The 25883-nt window shown below is 47.3% G+C and overlaps 1 protein-coding gene across 2 annotated transcripts in view; it reads left to right on the top strand.

Annotated features, from left to right (window-relative positions):
- The window catches only part of LOC141253028 (uncharacterized), a 102276-nt gene that overhangs the window by 36201 nt on the left and 40192 nt on the right, over positions 1-25883 (top strand). For both annotated transcript variants that reach the window (XM_073670788.1, XM_073670787.1), the window contains exons 5-6: positions 19008-19133; positions 25192-25415. In XM_073670788.1, the coding sequence (XP_073526889.1) occupies positions 19008-19133; positions 25192-25415 (350 nt within the window). The remainder of the gene's footprint in view (positions 1-19007; positions 19134-25191; positions 25416-25883) is intronic.

Genomic DNA, 25883 nt, shown 5'->3' with positions numbered 1-25883 from the left:
AAATGAAGAAAAAAATTATTTTTAATTTGCAACCTGATGGAGGTCAGTATAGATGGACTAATAGACCAAGTCCCACACACTGCTAGAAGCCCAAATATTTTTTCAGAGCTAGATGCAGAAAAAAATTATTTTTAATTTGCAACCTGATGGAGGTCAGTATAGATGGACTAATAGAACAAGTCCCACACGCTGCTAGAAGCCCAAATATTTTTTCAGAGATAAATGAAGAAAAAAATTATTTTTAATTTGCAACCTGATGAAGGTCAGTATAGATGGACTAATAGACCAAGTCCCACACACTGCTAGAAGCCCAAATATTTTTTCAGAGCTAGATGCAGAAAAAAATTATTTTTAATTTGCAACCTGATGGAGGTCAGTATAGATGGACTAATAGACCAAGTCCCACACACTGCTAGAAGCCCAAATATTTTTTCAGAGCTAGATGCAGAAAAAAATTATTTTTAATTTGCAACCTGATGGAGGTCAGTATAGATGGACTAATAGAACAAGTCCCACACGCTGCTAGAAGCCCAAATATTTTTTCAGAGATAAATGAAGAAAAAAATTATTTTTAATTTGCAACCTGATGGAGGTCAGTATAGATGGACTAATAGACCAAGTCCCACACACTGCTAGAAGCCCAAATATTTTTTCAGAGCTAGATGCAGAAAAAAATTATTTTTAATTTGCAACCTGATGGAGGTCAGTATAGATGGACTAATAGACCAAGTCCCACACACCGCTAGAAGCCCAAATATTTTTTCAGAGCTAGATGCAGAAAAAAATTATATTCAGTTTGCAACCTGATGGAGGTCAGTATAGATGGACTAATAGAATGATGCTATGCCCAAAAGATTTTACTTCACTAGGTGCAGTAAAAAAATTGGTATTCTATACACAGGTGGTATATCTTGCAACACAGATAGGCTACTCCACTGACTAACACACTCTGCAATAGGCCAAAAAGGATTAGCTTTGCTAGATTCAGCCAAATGCTGTGAAAAAAACTTGCACAGCACTGGCACAGACCTGCCTGGCAAAAACTGATAGGAACTCATGTAACCTAGTCCTGAAAAGGACTCCAATTACAATTAGTCTTTACTCCCACAATCTATCTATTTAAGAGCACAGACCTGCCTGATAAAAGTCGTAGGAAATGCTGTAACCTAGTCCTTAAAAGGACTGCAATCACAACTATTCCCTACTCCCAAGCTATCTGTATATTTGTGCGAAAATTGGCTTGAAATTAACAAGGTATAGCGCACACAGCAACAGCGGTGCCGTCTAACACGCAGCTGCAGCAGTGAGAAAATGGTGGCGACGGGGAAAATGGCTTGGTCTTATAGGGCAAGGACATGTGACATACACTGCCAATCACACATGCCCTTGCTTGTGTGAAAAAAAGCACTTCGCTCCGTGTGTGCGCTGCTGATAGGCTGACAGATTGCACCTCCCCACTGCAAATGCGGGAAAGAGAAAAAAAAATGGAGATCTTCATTGTTCCTGCAGAGATCCATCCCCTGCCCCTCCCCCCGCCCCGCTGTACACTCAAACTGCGTATTAACATTAATTTTCATCATTACTGAGAAAAAATCCAGTTATGATTTTGGTGCACGAACAGTTATCGAACATAACCTCGAACAGCCGAATTTTTCTCAAATTGTTCGTGTTCGCCGACCGGCTCGAACACCGCCCAAAACAGCTCGAATTTGAGATTGGCGAACAGTTCGAGTAGAACAACGCTCATCTCTAGTGTTGAGCCACCCCCGTAGTGTTCGGGTTCGGTTCGGTTCGTCGAACACCGGGATGTTCGAGGAACTGTTCGTCGAACTGTTCGTCGAACACCTTAGAACACCGTCGAACACCGTTAAAACCAATGGCAGGCAAACAAAAACACATAGAAACACATAGAAAACACCTTCAAAGGTGTCCAAAAGCTGACAAACTGCTCAGAAGACGCTCTCTTTAAAAAAGCCGGCCGGCAATTCAGCAGCGGCATACACCGGTACCCGACAATTTAGATAAGAAGGAATAGAGCATCACACATAGATTAGATAGATAGAAACATGTCAGTCACATATATATGAAGTACAGTGACAGTGTTGCTTACTGTACTTGTCATTTAGTGTAAAGGATTTATTTAAAAAAATAATAGTGTTTTCGTGCACCGTCTCTTTAAAAAAGCCGGCCGGCAATTCAGCAGCGGTACCCGACAATTTATAACAGAAAGAATAGAGCTTCACACATAGATAGATATAAACATGCCAATCACATATATAATAAGTACAGTGATAGTGTTGGTTACTGTACTTGTCATTTAGTGTAAAGGATTTATTTAAAAAAATAATAGTGTTTTCATGCACCATCTCTTTAAAAAAGCCGGCCGGCAATTCAGTACCCGACAATTTAGAATAGAAAGAATAAAGAATCACACATAGATTAGATAGATAGAAACATGTCAGTCACATGTATATGAAGTACAGTGACAGTGTTGCTTACTGTACTTGTCATTTAGTGTAAAGGATTTATTAAAAAAAATATTAGTGTTTTCATGCACTGTCTCTTTAAAAAATCCGGCCGGCAATTCAGTATCTGTACCCGATAATTTAGAATAGAAGGAATAGAGAATCACACATAGATTAGATAGATAGAAACGTGTGAGTCACATATATATGAAGTACAGTGACAGTGTTGCTTACTGTACTTGTCATTTAGTGTAAAGGATTTATTAAAAAAAATAATAGTGTTTTCATGCACCGTCTCTTTAAAAAAGCCGGCCGGCAATTCAGCAGCGGTACCCGACAATTTACAAAGAGAAAGATAGAGCATCACACATAGATTAGATAGATAGAAACATGTCAGTCACATATATAAGAAGTACAGTGACAGTGTTGATTACTGTACTTGTCATTTAGTGTTAAAATAAAGGATTTATTTAAAAAAAAATTGGCGTGGGGGTCCCCGTAATTTTAGGCTCTAGCGGAGGTTAAGCAGACGGCTGGGGCAGATGTTTGAAGCCTGGGAAGGGGGTAATACTCACGGAGCTTCCCAGGCTACTAATATCAGCCCCCAGCTAAATACCTAGCCTTTACTAGCTATTAAAATGGGGGACCCACCCAAAAAAATGACGTGGGGTCCCCCCTTTTTTAATAGCTAGCAAAGGCTAGGCAGACAGCTGGGGGCTGATATTAATAGCCCAGGAAGGGTACCATGAATATTGGCCCCCTCCCAGGCTAGAAACACCAGCCGTCAGCCGCCCCAGAAATGGTGCATCCATAGGATGCGCCAATTCTGGCACTTAGCCTCGCTCTTCCCACTGCCCTGTAGCGGTGGCAGGGGGTAATAGGGCTGGGGTTGATGTCAGCTTATAATGCCAGCTGACATCAAGCCCAGGTTAGTAATGGAGAGGCGTCTATAAGACACCCCCATTGCTAACCCCATAGTCAAAGTTACAAAAAAACACAAACACCCAGAATAAAGTCCTTTAATTGAAATAAACACACAATTCTTTATTGTTCTAAGTTAAACTATACTTACCATCACGCCCATTCCAGCTGAAGCCAACGATCTCCTGCAATAAAAGAAAAATAATAAAGCAACCTCATCCTTACCTTTCCATGGTTCCCACGACTGCTTCAGCTCTGCTACATCGAGATGACAGGCTGGACCGCAGCAGAACGCTGCCATCCAGCCTGTTATCCCGCAGACACTGAGAAGCATAGGCATGCTTGCGCTCCTCAGTGTCTGGCTGTGACGGCATCCAGATGAGCAAAGGTCATGTGCAATGAACTCAGCTCACCTCATGCACGTCACTGACAGCGTGGGAGAATTCTCCTGCACTCAGCGCTTCAGCGTGAGAATTTTCCCACGCTGTCAGTGAAGTGCATGAGGTGAGGTCATGTCCAATGAACTCAGCTCACCTCATGTACGTCACTGACAGCGTGGGAGAATTCTCACGCTGAAGCGCTGAGTGCAGGAGAATTTTCCCACGCTGTCAGTGACGTGCATGAGGCTGATATTTAAATTTGGCGCACAAATCGGTGATTGGTCGCGGGCAGCGTCCGCGACCAATCAGCACGGTAGTGTTTAACTTTGGCGGCAAGATCAGTGATTGGTCGCGCGTCAAGACCGCGACCAATCACCGATTTGGGCGCCACATTTAAATATCGGCCGCGACCAATCAGCACAGCGTTGTTTAAATGTGGATCCAAGATCGGTGATTGGTCGCGGCCGATATTTAAATTTGGCACACAAATCTGTGATTGGTCGCGGGCAGCGTCCGCGACCAATCAGCACAGTAGTGTTTAACTTTGGCGGCAAGATCAGTGATTGGTCGCGGTCAAGACGGCGACCAATCACCGATTTGTGCGGCACATTTAAATAGCGGCCGCGACCAATTTGATGTCAGCGCCGCTCCCCGGTCCTCCCTTCACACCCTAGCCGCATGGATGTCAGCGGCGCTACCTGTGCGGATACTTCCGCTGCGAGAACCCGGGACATGAGCGTGCGCTCGCAGCAGAAGTATCCCGACCCGCAGCGCCGCTCCCCGGTCCTCCCTTCACACCCTAGCCACTGATGTCCCCACAGTATCCGCATGGTGTTACAAAGGTCCGGACATTTGTGTTAAAAATCGCTGATTGGTCGCTGGCGCTGCCCGCGACCAATCACCGATTTGGGCGCCAAATTTAAATATCAGCCGCGACCAATCACCGATTTGGGCGCCAAATTTAAATATCCTCCGCGACCAATCACCCATCTTGGCTCCACATTTAAACACCGCTGTACTGATTGGTCGCGGACGCTATTTAAATGTGGCGCCAAAATCGGTGATTGGTCGCGCCCAGCGTCGGCGACCAATCAGCACAGCGGTGTTTAAATGTGGAGCCAAGATTGGTGATTGGTTGCGGCCGATATTTAAATTTGGCGCCCAAATCGGTGATAATCAGCGATTTTTAACACAAATGTCCGGATCTTTGTAACACCATGCGGATACTGTGTCAAGGGAGGACCGGGGAGGGTGTCAAGGGAGGACCGGGGAGCGGCGCTGCGGGTCGGGATACTTCTGCTGCGAGCAGTCGCTCATCTCCCGGCTTCTCGCAGCGGAAGTATCCGACCAGGCAGCGGCGCTCCCCGGTCCTCACCAATACGATTAGCTGATTGGTCGCGCTCTCCGCACGCGACCAATCAGTGATCTTGGCGCTAAAGTTAAACACCGCTCTGCTGATTGGTCGCGGACGCTGCCTGCGACCAATCACCGATTTGAGCGCCACATTTAAATAGCGGCCGCGACCAATCAGCGAGCTTGGCGCCAAATTTAAACAACGCTCTGCTGATTGGTCGCGGACGCCAGACGCGTCCAATCAGTGAGATTGGCGCCAAATTTAAACAACGCTCTGCTGATTGGTCGCGGACTCCAGCCACGACCAATCAGCGAGATTGGCGCCAAATTTAAACCCCGCTCTGCTAATTGGTCGCGGATGCCAGCCGCGACTAATCAGCATTATTGGCGCCAAATTGAAACACCGCTCTGCTGATTGATCGCGGTCGCCGTCCGCGACTAATCAGTAGTATTGGCGCCAAATTTAAACCCTGCTCGGCTGATTGGTCACAGTTGCCTTCCGCGACCAATCAGCGATTTTGACGCCAAATTTAAACACCGCTCTGCTGATTGGTCGCGGCCGGCGATTGCGACCAATCAGCATTATTGGCGCCAAATTTAAACCCCGCTCTGCTGATTGGTCACGACCGCCGGCCGCGACTAATCAACATTGTTGCCGCCAAATTTAAACACGGCTCTGCTGAATGGTCGAGGTCGTGACCAATCACCATTATTGGCGCCAAATTTAAACACCGCTTTGCTGATTGGTCGCGACCACAACCTATCAGCATTATTGGCGCAAAATTTAAACCCCGCTCTGCTGATTAGTCGCGACCGCCGGCCGTGACCAATCAGTGATATAGTCGCCAAATTTCAACACCGCTTTGCTGATTGGTCGCGGTTGCTGGCCGCGACCAGTCAGCGATTTTGGCGCCAAATTTAAACACCGCTCTGCTGATTGCGCCGGGTCTGCCGCATACATATTCTAGAATACCCGATGCGTTAGAATCGGGCCACCATCTAGTTTCATGAAATAATTAAAAAAAAAATTTACGTGGGGCTTCGCACTATATTTGTGCCCAGCCAGGTACAGCAGGCAGGAACGGGCTGCCCCCAACCACCAGCTGCCTATTTGTACCTGGCCGGACACAACAATATAGGGAAGCCCTTTTTTCCTTAATTATTTCATGAATTTCATGAAATAATTAAAAAAAAAAATACATGGAGCTTCGCCCTATTTTTGTGTCCAGCCAGGTACAACTAGGCAGCTGGGGGCTGGAATCTGCAGCGCAGGGAGGCCCAAGCTTTCTGGGCCCCACCCGCTGCAAATTGCAGTCCGCAGCCGCCCCGGAAAATGGCGCGTTCATAGAAGCGCCATCTTCTGGCGCTGTACCCAACTCATCCAGGGCCCTGGTGCAGTGGCTCACTGGGTAATAAAGGGGTTAGGGCCAGCTTGGCATTATCAGCTGGCCCTAAGCCCGAAATTCATGGGGTCACGCCAATATTAGAAATGACCACTATGAATTTCTAGTAAAGTATTTAAAAAAAAACACAACACCCAGAATAAAGTCCTTTAATTGAAATAAACACACAATTCTTTATTGTTCTAAATTAAACCATACTTACCGTCACGCCTGTGATGAAAGCCGGCCGGTGGGTGCAGCTCTCTGGCGCCCCCTTACCTCTCAGGTCAGTCAAGGTACTGCACCTAGAGAAAGTAGTGCCAGGAAGCTGCAACCAGCGCAGGGAACACGGTAGAGTGTTCCCCTTCAACGTCACTAAACCGTAACGTCACTACACAGCACAACTCGCTAGCGCCCTCTTAGCCTCAGGTCAGTCAAGGAACTGCACCTAGGATAAGCGGTCGCCAGAGAGACTGTCCTGTAACCTACTGGGTATCGGGGCCCTCTGTAGTGAGGGTGGTATATATATCTTCCTTGGCCGCGCCAGGAATATATATATCTGAACCTCCGACCGTCACTACCAGCCTTCCCCAATCCCCAGTTGGTATGCTGCCACCAGTCCCTATTTTAGATATACGCCCAGTCCGTGAATGGGCCTATATCGGGTCAGGAACCAACCCTGGGTAGCGTTTTTGGCTTGAGCCGAGCTCACACGGACGTGCGTTCGTTATGCAGAATAAAAGGCAGGCCCACAATTACTTGAGGTAATTGATTATAATAATACACTAGATACACGATATACAACTAAATATACACAGGTATAAGGTCAGGCTAAACTATACAACAACGGAATACAACACACAGAATCACCACAGCATATCAGTTACCGGTTTCTTGATTTTCTTGTGACGCAGGGAGAGGATTCTGCGGTCGCAGGCACGGTTCTTTGTTACAGGCTGAGGCCTACCACCGCATGGTCAAACTGCTCCTCCCCTTGGTGGCCTCAGCTGGTGCTCAGATGTTCAGCACCCCACTCTTGGGTCAAGACTCACTTGTCTCTTGTCTGTCCTGCTATCTTACCTGCCCCGTCCCGCCCACTGCTGGTGAGGTCAGCTGGCTCAGTCTCCACCCTCAGGTCTAACTTCGATCAGAAGCCCAAATTCTAAGGAACCCAATAACTTCTTCTGGGATGGTCTCAGGATACCCCCAGGGGTTCCCATGGATTCGGGCCGCCGTAACCGACCTTTTGATATCAATTATGATACCATACGGTCCTCAGGAATGGCTCAGCGCTATATCTTGGCTTCCAGAGCACGTACAAACGTCTACCGCGGAGGCTTGTGTGCGCAATGGCTCCGGGACGCCGTGATATTTTTTTATTGGCCCATCCCACGCAACATGCGTGTACTTTTCATGTTTCTATATCTTATGCCTCCATGCTTGTGACAGACAAAGAAACTAGTCCTATGGGACAAATGGTCAGGTACAGATAGACGAAGCACCCCCCCCTGCTGGCTGTGTTTCCTCTCGAAGTCTTTGAAGCTCCTAGCATTCAAGTGTTAAGTAGGCCCCGGGGCTTCTTATCTTACAGGAGCCTGGATGGGGGGAAACTATCTAGTTGACGTTTTAACAGAAGGTCCCAAGGGTGGGGGCTGCTGAAGTGTGGCCATCCCTGGATATGATTTATCATTACCAAGATGGCGGCTACAGGTTCATCACACCTCCCCCTATACGAGGGCGCGAGGGGGTAGCACATTCCTGTGTTCCCCCGTGTGTCCTTCTGCACCCTCCCCTTGCCGGGATAACCCGTCAGCGTTACCGTGGTCACGGCCTCTTCTGTGGCGAATGGAGAAGTGGTACTGCTGGAGAGCGAGGCTCCAGCGTAGCAACCTGCCATTCGACCCAGAGACCGTGTGTAACCAGCTGAGGGGGTTGTGGTCCGTCTCCACGGTGAAATGGCTCCCGTACAAGTAGGGCTGCAGACGCTGCAGGGCCCATACAATTGCCAGGCATTCTTTTTCCACCGTGGAGTAAGCCACCTCCCGGGGCAGTAGCTTCCTGCTCAGGTACAAGACAGGATGTTCCTGGCCTGTCGTGTTGACCTGACTTAGCACAGCACCGAGGCCAAAGTCACTGGCGTCGGTCTGTACCACAAACGGCCGGTCGAAGTCGGCAGCTTGCAGTACAGGGGAGCTACTTAGGGCGGCCTTGAGTGCCCCGAAAGCTGTCTCACAGGCGACTGTCCAGTCGACTGCGACGGGCAGCTTCTTCTTGGTGAGGTCCGTCAGGGGCTTGGCCAGGGTGCTATAGTGTGGGACGAACCTCCTATAGTACCCGGCGGTCCCCAAGAAGGACATCACCTGCTTTTTGGTCCTAGGAGTGGGCCAGGATGCGATGGCATCCACTTTCCCCGGTTCTGGCTTCAGAACCCCCCCGCCTACCCGGTGACCCAGGTAGAGGACCTCACTCATGCCCAGCTGGCACTTTTCCGGCTTGATGGTCAAGCCTGCCCGGTGGATCCGACCGAGCACCTGCCGCAGGTGCTCTAGGTGATCCTCCCAAGTGGGACTGAAGACTGCAATATCGTCCAAGTACGCAGCCGCGTACCCTTCAAGTCCCTCAAGCAGCGTATTGACCATCCGCTGAAAAGTGGCAGGGGCATTCTTCATGCCGAATGGCATCACTGTGGACTCGTACAGTCCAAAAGGGGTGATAAAGGCAGAGCGTTCCCTTGCCGCGGGGGTCAGAGGAATCTGCCAGTACCCCCGGCTCAGATCCATGATGGTCAGGTACTTAGCCCCGGCCATCCGATCGAGCAGGTCATCGATGCGTGGTATGGGGAACGCATCGGTGGCCGTTACAGCGTTGAGCCCCCGGTAGTCCACGCAGAACCGTGTAGTTCGGTCCTTCTTTGGTACGAGGACTACAGGCGAGGCCCACGCGCTGCTGGATGCCTGGATCACCCCCAGCTTCAGCATCTCGTCTATCTCTTGGCGCATGTTTCCCTGCACCTCGAAAGAGACCCGATATGCTGAACGCCGGATCGGCGGGTGCTCGCCAGTGTCCACGTCGTGGACAGCCATCTCAGTCCTTCCGGGCAGGCTGCTGAACAGCCCCCGGAAGGGGTGCAGGGTGGTCCCCAGCTGGGACCGTTGGTCCTCCGTGAGCTGGTGGCCAACCCCCACATCCTCGATGGACCCACCCGCCTTGGCTTGGGTGAGCAGATCCAGGAGGGTTTCTACCTCTCCTTCCTCGGGAAGGTTGCACACTGGGTGGGCAGTCGCTTCCCGCTCATGATGAGCCTTCATCATGTTCACGTGGAAGGCCTTCCTCCTTCCACGGGCGTGATCCAGGGTGACCAGATAGGTGACGGCGTTGAGTTTCTGGTGCACGAAGTAGGGACCTTCCCAGGCTGCCTGAAGCTTGTTCTGTGGTACGGGGACCAGTACCCACACCTTTTGACCCACCTGGTAGGTCCTCTCACAAGCATTCTGGTCGTACCACCGCTTCTGGTAGGCCTGGGCCTGGACCATATTGTCCTGCACCAGCTTTGCCAAGGCCATCATCCTGTCCCGGTGGCGCACGACATACTCGATGACCGACACCTCGGGGGTGGCCAAATCCCCTTCCCATGCTTCCTTCACCAGAGCCAGGGGGCCCCGTACCCGTCGCCCGTACAGGAGCTCAAAGGGGGAGAACCCCGTTGAGGCCTGCGGAACCTCCCGGTAAGCAAATAGGAGGTGTGGGAGGTAACGCTCCCAGTCTCTCCCGTGGGAGTCGACCAACATCTTAAGCATCTGCTTTAAGGTGCCATTGAACCGCTCACACAGGCCATTAGTCTGTGGGTGATACGGGCTGGCCACCAGATGTTGCACCTGCATTTGCTTACAGAGGGACTCCATCAGCCGCGACATGAACTGGGTCCCTCGGTCGGTGAGCATTTCCTGGGGGAAACCCACTCTGGAGAAGATCTCCAGTAAGGCGGTAGCCACCTTGTCGGCCCGAATGGACGACAAAGCTACCGCTTCCGGGTACCGGGTGGCATAGTCCACTACCGTGAGTATGAAGCATTTCCCGGAGTGGCTGGGAGTGGACAGAGGTCCAATAAGATCCACAGCGACCCTCGAGAAAGGCTCTTCGATGATTGGCAGAGTTACCAGTGGGGCTTTGGGGAGCGGCCCCGCCTTCCCCACCCTCTGACAGGTGTCACACGAACGGCAGTAGGCACCCACCGCGGCTCCCATCCCAGGCCAGTAGAAATGCTGAGCTATCCTGGCCTTGGTTTTAGCGATCCCTAGGTGTCCGGCCATCGGAATCTCGTGTGCGATCCGCAACAATTCCGCCCTGAACGGATAGGGTACCACTAACTGTCGGTCCCTGGGCCACGCCTCCGGTGAACCCTGCTGGACCGTTACCCGGTACAGCCGTCCCTGGTCCCAGACCACCCGCTCGCAGTCTGACTCCATGGGAGGCTGTGCCGCCTGTTCCTTGAGAGCTTTCAGGCTGTCGTCTGCTTCCAACGCAGCCTGAAATTCCTGACTTGATGTGGCCAGAATCGACGAAACTGCCACATCCTCTGTCAGCCCCTCCGGGCATGTCACCTGGCCGCTGTCTGACCCGGCAGACACTTGGTCAGAAGTGGGGAAGCCGTCGGACCTCTGCAAGGCTCCTTGGGCTCCGGCGCTCCCACTCCTGGTGACAGCGGCTATGACCGCTGTGACCGTGGGTAGTGCCCGCTTCCCCTCTGTTTCTGACCAAGCCGCCCGATCAGGCAGGCTTCCTAGGCCTTTGGACATCTCGGATGTGGGGAACTCCTGCCCTGGGGTCTTACCTGGCGGCTCCTCTCTTGGGACAACCCCACCCCCCATGGCCTGTTCCTCCCCCTGCAGTGGGCCTATACTCAGCAGCCTGGATACCCCTGGGAGCCCTACACTGCCGGTAGCTGCCCCCCTCTCCATCCCTGAGCTTCCCTCTACAGAATCCTGCCCGCCCCCTCCCTCACCGGAGGACAAGAGGTCACGGCACGCCGGCTGAGCACCTCTGCGGGCATCCCCACACTCCCCACCTGCTTTCACTAACCCTGTTTGTGTTGTGTCTGTGCAGGTGTTACCCTCAGGTTTCACTCCCTCCTCCTCAGCAGGACGCACACTACATACAACATGGTTGGCATTAGCAGCAGACAAATCAATACACTCTTGGGGGGCCGAACTTGGGGGTTCAGAGGGTACATACTGCGATACTAGACGCCCCAAGTCGGTCCCTAATAAAACATTTGCGGGAATATTTGGCGTTACTCCCACCTCCCGCATCCCCCTCCCGGCACCCCAGTCCAAATACACCATGGCAACGGGAAGGGCCGGCTCCACGCCTCCAACCCCGGAGACGGAAAGAGTCTTTCCTGGTACCAAGTCCTGGGGGGACACCACCTCAGGCCGTACCAGTGTTCGTTCAGCGCCAGTGTCCCGCAGTCCCATGACCGCAGAACGGCCTATGGTGACGGGTTGGATGTTGTCCAGGGACCTACCACCACCCCCTCCCACACACAAAACATTGGGCGCTCTCTGGGACTGGGATGGGGTCTTTTGGCGCTGGGGACACTCAGCCCTAAAGTGTCCTGGTTTGTTGCATAGATGACAACGTCTTACGTCTGGTCCTTGCCTGGAGAGGGCAACAGGGGGATACACCCCTTGTGTTCTAGGGGCCGGGGAAACAGGGGCATGACTGGGCTTACCCCCTCTCCAGGTGCTGCTGGCAGACTTCTTCAGCTCAGGCGCCCTGTTATTGGCATACTCGTCTGCCAGGGCGGCTGTAGCAGAAGCCCCTGTTGGTTTTCGGTCACGGAGGAACTGTCGGAGGTCCTCTGGGCAGTTCCACAAGAACTGCTCCGTGACGAACAGTTCCTGGACCTCCTGGCGGGTAGTAAGCGCTAGACCCGAGGTCCAGTGCTCTGCAGCTCTCAACAGCGCCCGCATATGATCGGTCCAGGTGTCCTTGGGGCCACGCAGCAGGCTCCGGAACTTCTGGCGGTACGACTCGGGAGTGAGGTTGTACTGCCGGATCAGGGCCCGCTTGATGCAGTCGTAGTTCTGTACCTCCCCGGCAGGTAAGTCCCCCAAGGCATCCAGGGACTTACCCCTCAAACGGGGGGTCAGGTATCTGGCCCACTGATCCCGGGCCAGATGGTGCTGAAGACAGGTCCGTTCAAATGCCACCAGAAAGGAGTCCAGGTCCCCATCCTTCTCCAGTAGAGGGAAGTCCTCAGCTCGGACTTTGGACGACTTGGTCTCCTGATGGGTTGGTTGCTCTAGCGGAAGCCCCCGCTGGGCCAGGTCCAGTTGGTGCTGGCGCTCCGCAGCTCGCTCTGCACGCTCCGCAGCCTCCCGGCGCTCTGCAGCTTCACGCTCCGCAGCCCGCTCCGCAGCTTCGCGCTCCTCCTCCGCTGCCTTCTCTGATGCTGCCAGGAGGGTTTTGTAGACGGCATCGCCATGAGACTGGAGACTTGCCATAGCCGCTTGTAAAAGGGCTTGTGATCTGGACAGGCTGGGCTGGGTAGGTGGTGGGCAGCCCACTGCGGGACCGTATACTGGGGACTGGCTCCCTGAGGTGCCCGGGCTGGACTCCTCCTCGCCATGAGTAACAATGTCCTCCCCTCCTGCCACACGGACCGTAGCATTAGCCTCCTGCAGGGTCTTGCTCCTGGTGCCGTCTGCCATCTTGGTAACCGACACCGCTGCAACCCTGAGTTTGCACACACCTTGTTATACTTTTAGCCTGACCGTCTAACGTTGGGCTGACCTTAAGACTCCAGCAGTGGAAGTTACCACTGGCAGTCTTTAGTGCCTGGGAGTAGGGGTCCCACAACACTATTATTCTGCAATCCCACCGCTCTGCCACCAATGTGATGAAAGCCGGCCGGTGGGTGCAGCTCTCTGGCGCCCCCTTACCTCTCAGGTCAGTCAAGGTACTGCACCTAGAGAAAGTAGTGCCAGGAAGCTGCAACCAGCGCAGGGAACACGGTAGAGTGTTCCCCTTCAACGTCACTAAACCGTAACGTCACTACACAGCACAACTCGCTAGCGCCCTCTTAGCCTCAGGTCAGTCAAGGAACTGCACCTAGGATAAGCGGTCGCCAGAGAGACTGTCCTGTAACCTACTGGGTATCGGGGCCCTCTGTAGTGAGGGTGGTATATATATCTTCCTTGGCCGCGCCAGGAATATATATATCTGAACCTCCGACCGTCACTACCAGCCTTCCCCAATCCCCAGTTGGTATGCTGCCACCAGTCCCTATTTTAGATATACGCCCAGTCCGTGAATGGGCCTATATCGGGTCAGGAACCAACCCTGGGTAGCGTTTTTGGCTTGAGCCGAGCTCACACGGACGTGCGTTCGTTATGCAGAATAAAAGGCAGGCCCACAATTACTTGAGGTAATTGATTATAATAATACACTAGATACACGATATACAACTAAATATACACAGGTATAAGGTCAGGCTAAACTATACAACAACGGAATACAACACACAGAATCACCACAGCATATCAGTTACCGGTTTCTTGATTTTCTTGTGACGCAGGGAGAGGATTCTGCGGTCGCAGGCACGGTTCTTTGTTACAGGCTGAGGCCTACCACCGCATGGTCAAACTGCTCCTCCCCTTGGTGGCCTCAGCTGGTGCTCAGATGTTCAGCACCCCACTCTTGGGTCAAGACTCACTTGTCTCTTGTCTGTCCTGCTATCTTACCTGCCCCGTCCCGCCCACTGCTGGTGAGGTCAGCTGGCTCAGTCTCCACCCTCAGGTCTAACTTCGATCAGAAGCCCAAATTCTAAGGAACCCAATAACTTCTTCTGGGATGGTCTCAGGATACCCCCAGGGGTTCCCATGGATTCGGGCCGCCGTAACCGACCTTTTGATATCAATTATGATACCATACGGTCCTCAGGAATGGCTCAGCGCTATATCTTGGCTTCCAGAGCACGTACAAACGTCTACCGCGGAGGCTTGTGTGCGCAATGGCTCCGGGACGCCGTGATATTTTTTTATTGGCCCATCCCACGCAACATGCGTGTACTTTTCATGTTTCTATATCTTATGCCTCCATGCTTGTGACAGACAAAGAAACTAGTCCTATGGGACAAATGGTCAGGTACAGATAGACGAAGCACCCCCCCCTGCTGGCTGTGTTTCCTCTCGAAGTCTTTGAAGCTCCTAGCATTCAAGTGTTAAGTAGGCCCCGGGGCTTCTTATCTTACAGGAGCCTGGATGGGGGGAAACTATCTAGTTGACGTTTTAACAGAAGGTCCCAAGGGTGGGGGCTGCTGAAGTGTGGCCATCCCTGGATATGATTTATCATTACCAAGATGGCGGCTACAGGTTCATCACAACGCCCATTCCAGCTGAAGCCAACGATCTCCTGCAATAAAAGTAAAATAATAAAGCAACCTCATCCTTACCTTTCCATGGTTCCCACGACAGCTTCAGCTCTGCTACATCGAGATGACAGGCTGGACCGCAGCAGAACGCTGCCATCCAGCCTGTCATCCCGCAGACACTGAGAAGCGCAGGCATGCTTGCACTCCTCAGTGTCTCTCTGTGACGGCATCCAGATGAGCCGAGGTCATGTCCAATGAACTCAGCTCACCTCATGTACGTCACTGACAGCGTGGAAGAATTCTCCTGCACTCACCGCTTCAGCGTGAGAATTCTCCCACGCTGTCAGTGACGTACATGAGGTCAGCTGAGTTCAATGGACATGAATGAGCTCACCTCATGCACGTCACTGACAGCATGGGAAAATTCTCCTGCACTCAGCGCTTCAGCGTGAGAATTTTCCCATGCTGTCAGTGACGTGCATGAGGTGAGCTCATTCATGTCCAATGAACTCGGCTCACCTCATGCACGTCACTGACAGCGTGGGAAAATTCTCACGCTGAAGCGCTGAGTGCAGGAGAATTCTCCCACGCTGTCAGTGACGTGCATGAGGTGAGCCGAGTTCATTGTCGGCTCATCTGGATGCCGTCACAGCGAGACACTGAGGAGCGCAAGCATGCCTGCGCTTCTCAGTGTCTGCGGGATGACAGGCTGGATGGCAGCGTTCTGCTGCGGTCCAGCCTGTCATCTCGATGTAGCAGAGCTGAAGCTGTCGTGGGAACCATGGAAAGGTAAGGATGAGGTTGCTTTATTATTTTTCTTATTGCAGGAGATCGTTGGCTTCAGCTGGAATGGGCGTGGTGGTAAGTATGGTTTAATTTAGAACAATAAAGGATTGTGTCTTTATTTCAATTAAAGGACTTTATTCTGGGTGTTTGTGTTTTCTTTTAACTTTGACTATGGGGTTAGTAATGGGGGTGTCTTATAGACGCCTCTCCATTACTAACCTGGGCTTGATGTCAGCTGGCATTATAAGCTGACATCAACCCCAGCCCTATTACCCCACTGCCACCGCTACAGGGCAGTGGGAAGAGCGAGGCTAAGTGCCAGAATTGGCGCATCCTATGGATGCGCCATTTCTGGGGCGGCTGACGGCTGGTGTTTCTAGCCTGGGAGGGGGCCAATATTCATGGCACCCTTCCTGGGCTATTAATATCAGCCCCCAGCTGTCTGCCTAGCCTTTGCTAGCTATTAAAATAGGGGGGACCCCACGTCATTTTTTTTTGGGTGGGTCCCCCATTTTAATAGCTAGTAAAGGCTAGGTATTCAGCTGGGGGCTGATATTAGTAGCCTGGGAAGCTCCATGAGTATTACCCCCTTCCCAGGCTTCAAACATCTGCCCCAGCCATCTGCTTAACCTCCGCTAGAGCCTAAAATTACGGGGAACCCCACGCCAATTTTTTTTTAAATAAATCCTTTATTTTAACACTAAATGACAAGTACAGTAATCAACACTATCACTGTACTTCTTATATATGTGACTGACATGTTTCTATCTATCTAATCTATGTGTGATGCTCTATTCCTTCTATTCTAAATTGTCGGGTACCGCTGCTGAAATGCCGGCCGGCTTTTTTAAAGAGACAGTGCATGAAAACACTATTATTTTTTTTAATAAATCCTTTACACTAAATGACAAGTACAGTAATCAACACTGTCACTGTACTTCATATATATGTGACTGACATGTTTCTATCTATCTAATCTATGTGTGATTCTCTATTCTTTCTATTCCAAATTGTCGGGTACCGCTGCTGAATTGCCGGCCGGCTTTTTTAAAGAGACGGTGCATGAAAACACTATTATTTTTTTTGATAAATCCTTTACACTAAATGACAAGTACAGTAAGCAACACTGTCACTGTACTTCATATATATGTGGCTGACATGTTTCTATCTATCTAATCTATGTGTGAAGCTCTATTCTTTCGGTTCTAAATTGTCGGGTACCGGTGTATGCCGCTGCTGAATTGCCGGCTTTTCATGTTTCACTGTTGGCACTGTTCCCATCGATTTGGGCAATCACTGTAATGCCACAACCACCATGGCTGTGGCATTACAGTGAGTGGCAGACAATCCCTGCATGATTGGTGCTCTAAATAGCGCCAGACATGCAGGACAAGCTTTTGGTGCACGAACAGTTATCGAACATAACCTCGAACAGCCGAATTTTTTGCAAATCGTTCGGGTTCGTCGAACAACTCGAACACTGCCCAAAACAGCTCGAATTTGAGATTGGCGAACAGTTCTAGTCGAACACCGCTCATCTCTAGCCATGATCACACTTGTGTTAGCACTTTTTATTAGGCTTCAATAGTGTCATGTCCTAGTAGTATGTGACGCAATTTGAAAAAAAAATTATGCCTGACGGACATTTGACTGATCTCCAAAAAAAAAAAACAGATCAGACACAGATCATAACTGACTTGTCATCTACGTCATGGCTTCAATAAAAAAGAAAATCATAATGCCAAAAACTGGAGAGTAAAAAGAATTAGCAAGTCTGTTTAAAGGGAAGCTGTCAGGAGGATCTACTCTCCTAAGCCATCTATATGGCCATTCAGTTCATAGAAAACTGAATAAAATGATACTTTAATATCTGTGATCTGATGTCTTATTTCCAAGAAATCCACGTTTTTATTAATATGTAAATGAGCTGTTAAAATCTATGGGAAGGACACTGATCTCCCAGAGACTCTGTCTCCAGAGTTTCTTGTAAATGATATGAGGTGTTACCAGTGTGAGACATGTAATGACTGATAGTCTGCTCTCCTGAATTACATGTCTCACACTGATATCTTCCTCTTTCCACGGGGGTGAATGTAAAACAGTGTGGCAATACTTTATTGAACCACAAAACAGGCAATAAACACATAGAACAGTCCCAGCAAATACCCGAGATGGTACAACATTACACAGTCTCACACTTCCATTCCGCCTGCCTAAGATAGAACAGCTGCGACTTTCAGACTTCTAGGGCCATTTACCTCAACCAATGGCCCCCCGCTTCTGGCGGGCCCCCACAGAGAAAAGTCCATCGAGGTACAAGGCCAGGAGACCCAAGGGTCCCACCCTGGTCTCTCCGAGAGTTTACATGGGACCAGATGACTGGCTGGTCCCAATCTGGCTTCTCCAACTGTCTCCATGTGCTCCAGGTGACTGGAGGGTCCGTCCTGGCAACGTTTAAACAACATATCCATGGGGCCAGGTGACTTCATCGTCCCAACCTGGTCTCCCCAAAATATATCCATGGTCTCTCTGATGGTCAATGGAGCAGATCTGTGTCTTTCCAGTCAGGGCTGTACCCATAGGCCGGAATCATGTAGAATCCAAATCTGTGTCTCTTTGGATGGAGCCGCCATGCTATCCATCTACTGTCCTCAAGGATGTTTCTCATTCTCTTTGTAAAGTCTTTCTGATGCTCCTTAATTATGTTTGCAGCACTACAGACATCCCTGTTTATATTTACATCTGTATAAGGTCATCAGTCAAAGGTTGGGGGAAAGGGCAGCGCTCAGATCTCATTGTTTGAGCTAATTAATTTACATAGTTGGTATACAGTGGGCTCTTCAAATCAACATTCAGCTGACTTTTAGTACAATATGTAATTAGTATATTAGAACACATCATTGTTTCTAAACCCAAGAGGATATAATAATCAGGGTTATACAAATACTGGTCTGTCCTTATTGACCTGGCACATAAATACATTAAGATTATAGGCTGTATCGTCACAAAGCTGTGGAGGCAGATTCTCAGGGAGGTTTATATCTGGCCCATAGATTTTGACAGCTCATTTACATATTAAGAAAAATGTTGATTTCTCTGCAATAAGATATCAGATCGCAGATATCAAGGTATCATTTTATTCCGATTCCTATAACCTGCATGATCATATGAATGGCTTAGGAGAGTTGATCCTACTGACAGATTCCCTTTTAACTAACATACTTTTTGTTGGGAACTATTCTGACTCTGTGTGTATGAGGTTAATGGTGTTTATGTGCTCAACATGCTTGAGCAGCCACCATTTCTACTAACAATGTTAATTTATTAACTGTGCTCTTTTTTTCAGCCCGCATGGATCTGACACATGTGTCCATGAACAAAGCCCGATCTGTACTAGACCTACAGATAGCTCTACACTGCGAGGAACTGCTTTCAAAGGAGCAAACATTTAATTATCTGAAAGATAACAAAGGTAAGCAATGTATGAAGGCCAAGATTGGATCAATGTTTGGCCTTAAGGCTTGCATACATTAGACTAGAGTCGGCTGAACTTGGCGATATCGACAGTATAATGTGTATGAAGGCTTGGACTCTGACTCTAAGTTATCCTAAAAGTCAATACATTACTCATGATGCCAAATTTAAATATTTATTTATATATACAGTCATGGACGAAAGTGTTGGCACCCTTTAAATTGTTAAAAAAATGAAGTATTTCTCCCAGAAAATTATTGCAACTACACATGTTTTGTTATACACATGTTTATTTCCTTTGTGTGTATTGGAACAACGCAAAAAAAGAGAAATAAAAGGCAAATTGGACATCATTTCACACAAAACCCCAAAAATGGGCCAGTCAAAAGTGTTGACACCCTCAACTTAATATTTGGAATAAATAACTGCAATTAAACACTTCCTACAACCCCTGTCAAAAATTATGGAATCACCGGGCTCGGAGGATGTTCATTCAGTTGTTTAATGTTGTTGAAAAAAAGCAGATCACAGACATGGCACAAAACTAAAGTAATTTCAAATTGCAACTTTAGGGCTTTAAGAAACACTAAAAGAAATCAAGATAAAAAATGTGGTACTCAGTAACGGTAATTTTTTTCAGACCAAGCAGAGGGAAAAAATTATGGAATCACTCAATTCTGAGGAAAAAATTATGGAATCATGAAAAACAAACACACAAAAGAACACTCCAATACATCACTAGTATTTAGTTGCACCACCTCTGGCTTTAATAACAGCTTGCAGTCTCTGAGGCATGGACTTAATGAGTGACAAACAGTACTCTTCATTAATCTGGATCCAACTTTCTCTGATTGCTGTTGCCAGGGGTTGTATAACCATTAACAAGCTTCTTACACCTCTAAATTGGAATTTTGCATCACTCTTATTTTGCAAACTGCTCCAGATCTCTCATTTTTGAAGGGTGCCTTCTCCTAACAGCAATTTTAAGATCTCTCCACAAGTGTTCAATGGGATTTAGGTCCGGACTCATTGCTGGCCACTTCAGAATTCTCCAGTGCTTAGTTTCCATCCATTTCTGCGTGCTTTTTGAAGTATGTTTGAGGTCATTGTCCTGCTGGAAGACTCATGACGTATGACGTAAACCCAGGTTTCTGACACTGGGCACTGCATTGCGACCCAAAATCCTTTGGTAATCTTCAGATTTCATGATGCCTTGCACACAGTCAAGGCACCCTGTGCCAGAGGCAGCAAAATAACCCCAAAACATCTTTGAACCTCCACCATATTTAACTGTAGGTACTGTGTTCTTTTCTTTGTAGACCTAATTTCATTTTTGGTAAACAGTAGAATGATGAGCTTTACCAAAAAACTCTATCTTGGTCTAATCTATCCACAAGACACTTTCCCAGAAGGATTTTTACTTACTCATGTACATTTTGGCAAACTGCAGTCTAGCTTTTAATGCCTCTGTGTAAGTAGTGGGGTCCTCCTGGTTCTCCTGCCATTGCGTTTCATTTCATTCAAATGTCGACGGATAGTTCACGCTGACACTGATGCATCCTGAGCTTGAATTTCCTTGGAACTTGATTGGGGCTGCTTATCCACCATACGAACTAACCTACATTGCAACTTTTGATCAATTATTCTCTGCCGTCCACATCCAGGGAGATTAGCTACAGTGCAATGGGTTGTAAACTTCTTGATTATGTTGTACACCGTGGACAAAGAAACATGAAGATCTCTGGAGATGGACTTGTAACCTTGAGATTGTTGATGTTTTTGAACAATTTTGGTTCTCAAGTCCTCAGACGGTTCTCTTCTACTCTTTCTGTCCTTCAGGCACACACAGACACACAATGCAAAGATTGAGTCAAGATTGAGTCAACTTCTCCCCTTTATATCTGGTTTCAGGGTAATTTTCATATTGCCCACACCTGATACTTGCCACATGTGAGTATGAACAAACATCACAGAATCAAAAAAAGGATGCACAGCTTATATGACATGATAGGGTGTGTCATCATATATCAAAGTTGACAACTGAAGGAAGAAAGATACAATAGTGATGTGCACACCTTAGAATGCAAATTATTTTAAAAAGGAATCATTTTATTAACACCTCACACATAAAATCACTAAAACCAAGTACAAAACCTAAAGCCCATATAATAAGGTGCAAACATGGGTCACAATTATGGTCAATATTGGGTCATAATATGATAATGTATACAGTAAATACAGCTCCTAGCTATGGTGGACTAAATACCAATACCTAACCATGAAAAAAATCAGGGAAACTTTCACTGATGAAGCCGTGTTCCATAGCAATATGCGTGAGTTGTCTGGGCTAACCTGAATTATGGTCTCGTATGGCTGATATTGCTTATTTCTAGTTATTTGATCTCTTATGAGTGATACTGCTTACTCTTGGTTGGATGTTTCTTTGATGGCCTGATGAAGGCACCAGTTTCTGAAGTTACAGCATGATTCTGTGGATTTATTACCATTAATCTGTCCACGGTAGAGATTTTATTGTATGCTTTTTTCCACTAGTTGTAAATCTGCTACTATGCTTTCTATATCACACAGAATGTATTATATATGACATTTTTTTCATCGTGTTAGGCATTGGGTAATTTATAACTCTGTCCCAGGGATCCATGTGTATTTATATATGTATTTTCTCTGTGCACATTTAGTCCACCATTGCTAGGGCCTGTATTTACTGTATACATAATCATATAATGACCCAAAATTGACCATAATTGTGACCCATGTTTGCACCTTATTATATGGGTTTTAGGTTTTGTACTTGGTTTTAGTGATTTTATGTGTGAGGTGTTAGTAAATTTATTCCTTTTTAAAATAATTTGTATTCTAAGGTGTGCGCATCACTTCTGTGTCTCTTTTTCTTCCTTCAATTGAACGAACATCACATGCTTGAAACAAAGTTATTTACCCACAACTTTGTCCGGTCCATTTTTGGGGTTTTGGATGAAATTATGTCCAATTTGCCTTTCTTTCTCTGTTTTTGTGTTGTTCCAATACACACAAAGGAAATAAACGTGTATAATAAAACATAATATATACCGTACATGTAACTGCAATAAGTTTCTGGGAGAAGCATTTCATTTTCTGGAACAATTTCAAGGGTGCCAACACTGTCGGCCATGACTATATATCTAAATAAATATATATACAGTACAGACCAAAAGTTTGGACACACCTTCTCATTTAAAGATTTTTCTGTCTTTTCATGACTATGAAAATTGTACATTCACACTGGAGGCATCAAAACTATGAATTAACACATGTGGAATTATATACTTAACAAAAAAGTGTGAAACAACTGAAAATATGTCTTATATTCTAGGTTCTTCAAACTAGCCACCTTTTGCTTTGATGACTGCTTTGCACACTCTTGGCATTCTCTTGATGAGCTTCAAGAGGTAGTCACCAGAAATGGTCTTCCAACAATCTTGAAGGAGTTCCCAGAGATGCTTAGCACTTGTTGGCCCTTTTGCCTTCACTCTGCGGTCCAGCTCACCCCAAACCATCTCGATTGGGTTCAGGTCTGGTGACTGTGGAGGCCAGGTCATCTGGCGTAGCACCCCATCACTCTCCTTCTTGGTCAAATAGCCCTTACACAGCCTGGAGGTGTGTTTGGGGTCATTGTCCTGTTGAAAAATAAATGATGGTCCAACTAAACGCAAACCGGATGGAATAGCATGTCGCTGCAAGATGCTGTGGTAGCCATGCTGGTTCAGTATGCCTTCAATTTTGAATAAATCCCCAACAGTGTCACCAGCAAAGCACCCCCACACCATCACACCTCCTCCTCCATGCTTCAAGGTGGGAACCAGGCATGTAGAGTCCATCCGTTCACCTTTTCTGCGTCGCACAAAGACACGGTGGTTGGAACCAAAGAGCTCGAATTTGGACTCATCAGACCAAAGCACAGATTTCCACTGGTCTAATGTCCATTCCTTGTGTTCTTTAGCCCAAACAAGTCTCTTCTGCTTGTTGCCTGTCCTTAGCAGTGGTTTCCTAGCAGCTATTTTACCATGAAGGCCTGGTGCACAAAGTCTCCTCTTAACAGTTGTTGTAGAGATGTGTCTGCTGCTAGAACTCTGTGTGGCATTGACCTGGTCTCTAATCTGAGCTGCTGTTAACCTGCGATTTCTGAGGCTGGTGACTCGGATAAACTTATCCTCAGAAGCAGAGGTGACTCTTGGTCTTCCTTTCCTGGGGCGGTCCTCATGTGAGCCAGTTTCTTTGTAGTGCTTGATGGTTTTTGCAACTGCACTTGGGGACACTTTCAAAGTTTTCCCAATTTTTCGGACTGAGTGACCTTCATTTCTTAAAGTAATGATGGCCACTCGTTTTTCTTTACTTGGCTGCTTTTTTCTTGCCATAATACAAATTCTAACAGTCTATTCAGTAGGACTATCAGCTGTGTATCCACCAGACTTCTGCACAACACAACTGATGTTCCCAACTCTATTTATAAGGCTAGAAATCCCACTTATTAAACTTGACAGTGTTATGATCTGCAACAAGAACTAAGGAAAGATAGGGGAAAGCTGTCCCTACAGTAAGACTAAGCTGAATCCCTACGATGTAGCGGGCTGCCTGTTCCCAGTGAACAGACCCGCCTTCGTCCTTGGCTAGTCTGAACGAAGACCTATAGAATTAAGGGAGGGGTCCCTAAAAGAACTAAGGACTGGGACAAAAATGGGACACCTCCTAAACAGAAATTGTTGTAGAACACAAAAGACAAACTGACAAAAAAGTACTAGAGGTCCCAGAGGACCAAGCAAACTGACAGAGATAGGCACCGAAGCACCAGGCTAGCAAAACAATCAAACAACACTGAAGTCCAGCAAAGCCAGAAGGGCGGAGCTGGAATATATAGGCAGATGATCACGTGACCGCAAAACACAAGATAGCAAAAACTAACAGGAGGGTTCTAACAGACAGGGCACACCTGTGAAGTGAAAACCATTTCCGGTGACTACCTCTTGAAGCTCATCAAGAGAATGCCAAGAGTGTGCAAAGCAGTCATCAAAGCAAAAGGTGGCTACTTTGAAGAACCTAGAATATAAGACATATTTTCAGTTGTTTCACACTTTTTTGTTAAGTATATAATTCCACATGTGTTAATTCATAGTTTTGATGCCTTCAGTGTGAATGTACAATTTTCATAGTCATGAAAATACAGAAAAATCTTTAAATGAGAAGGTGTGTCCAAACTTTTGGTCTGTACTGTATATCGGCATGCAGGTCTATTAAATGTAAATCCATAGACACCTTCAGATCTTCTATCTGTTGCTGCATTCTAGAGTAATTGTCATTTTAATTCAAAAGCAAATGAGGTGTTAAGTGCTCTGAGCACTTAGGGAGTCTCAACTTCCCAAGGTTCTTCCCTGCCCAGCACCAGCCTCTTTAGCTTGATTTCCTTGCCTGGCTCCTGAGACAGCATATAGACAGTGAGCTATCAATCAAGCTAAAGAGGCTGGTGCTGAATGGGGAAATAACCTTCAGAGGCACAAACTTGTTAAGTGCTCTATTGTGCCCCGAGCTCTTAACACCTCATTTGCATATGCTTTAAAATTTCTTAGAAAAGCAGCAATGGATAGAAGATATGATGGTGTCGATGGATTTACACATTTGAAAGACGTGTATGCCAATATAAGTGGTTTGGGGAGGGGGGTTGAACTAACTGACAGATTCCCTTTAAGCTTTTTCTTTTTTTAATTGTTTAATTGTTTTACATAAAAAAGCCACAAGTTAGGGGAGTGTTTTTTTATTTATTGATTTTTTTAAATTTTACATTTCTTTGTTATATTTTGTGTTATGTAAAATAAACTTTTTTTTATTAAGTTTCATTTTAGGAGGAACACCTTTTATTTCATATGATGGACCCCAGATTTACAAATAACGTAGCTCTGATAATATAATGCTTTATTGGTATGCTTTACGCTAACCTCAATTAATTTGACAGGTAAAATACTTCTTACATGGCACTTTTAATTTTTATGTTAATGTGTTTTTAGGCATTGTAAAATGTATGCGAAATGTGGTGTCCTATTTTCATAAACAAGGCAAGATAAACCTTTTAGAAGAAGAATATCTTTTACTTGTGCCCCTAGCACAGACAGTCTTTGCGACATCTAAACCGACTACATCTCTAGATTCATTATCTATGCTGCTGGCTGAGGAATACATCACATTTATGGACTCACGGCCGTCCATCATGCTTAGGAATGAACATCCCGAGGTATATTATTTATATTGTTAGACGCCAATTACAGCTTGCTGTAGTATGTATTAATCATGGTCTGTTAGCTGTAAATGTGCGGGTCTCTTTTTTCTTCAAGTCCACTGCTAAAAATTGTAGCAAGCTAGAACCAACACTGGAGCCATACTGTATGTGTGGAGCTGCTGTTAAAGTGTTAATGCAGTGGCAGTAGCAGGCAGGGACCGACTGGGACTGAAATTCAGCCCTGGCATATAAAAGCACACAGGCCCATGCTGTCCCCGCTCCCGAGCCCGAGATGGAGATATCTATTACTTATATTACCCTCTCTGAAGGAAATCAAGATTTTTAATATGTCTAGTAATACCGCTATATAAAATTGAATAATAACAATAATATTGCAACATAACAGACAAATACTAACAAACCATAACCAAATATTACCCTTATATACAGTACTGCTAATACCACCATACTGATTGTTAAAGG

This window comes from Phyllobates terribilis, unplaced genomic scaffold (assembly GCF_046119375.1).
Source record: "Phyllobates terribilis strain yellow unplaced genomic scaffold, ASM4611937v1 Scaffold_2__4_contigs__length_985480577, whole genome shotgun sequence".
Taxonomy (NCBI): Eukaryota; Metazoa; Chordata; class Amphibia; order Anura; family Dendrobatidae; genus Phyllobates; species Phyllobates terribilis.
Note: the sequence above shows the minus strand (reverse complement) of the source record. Positions and strands in the feature narration are given on the sequence as shown.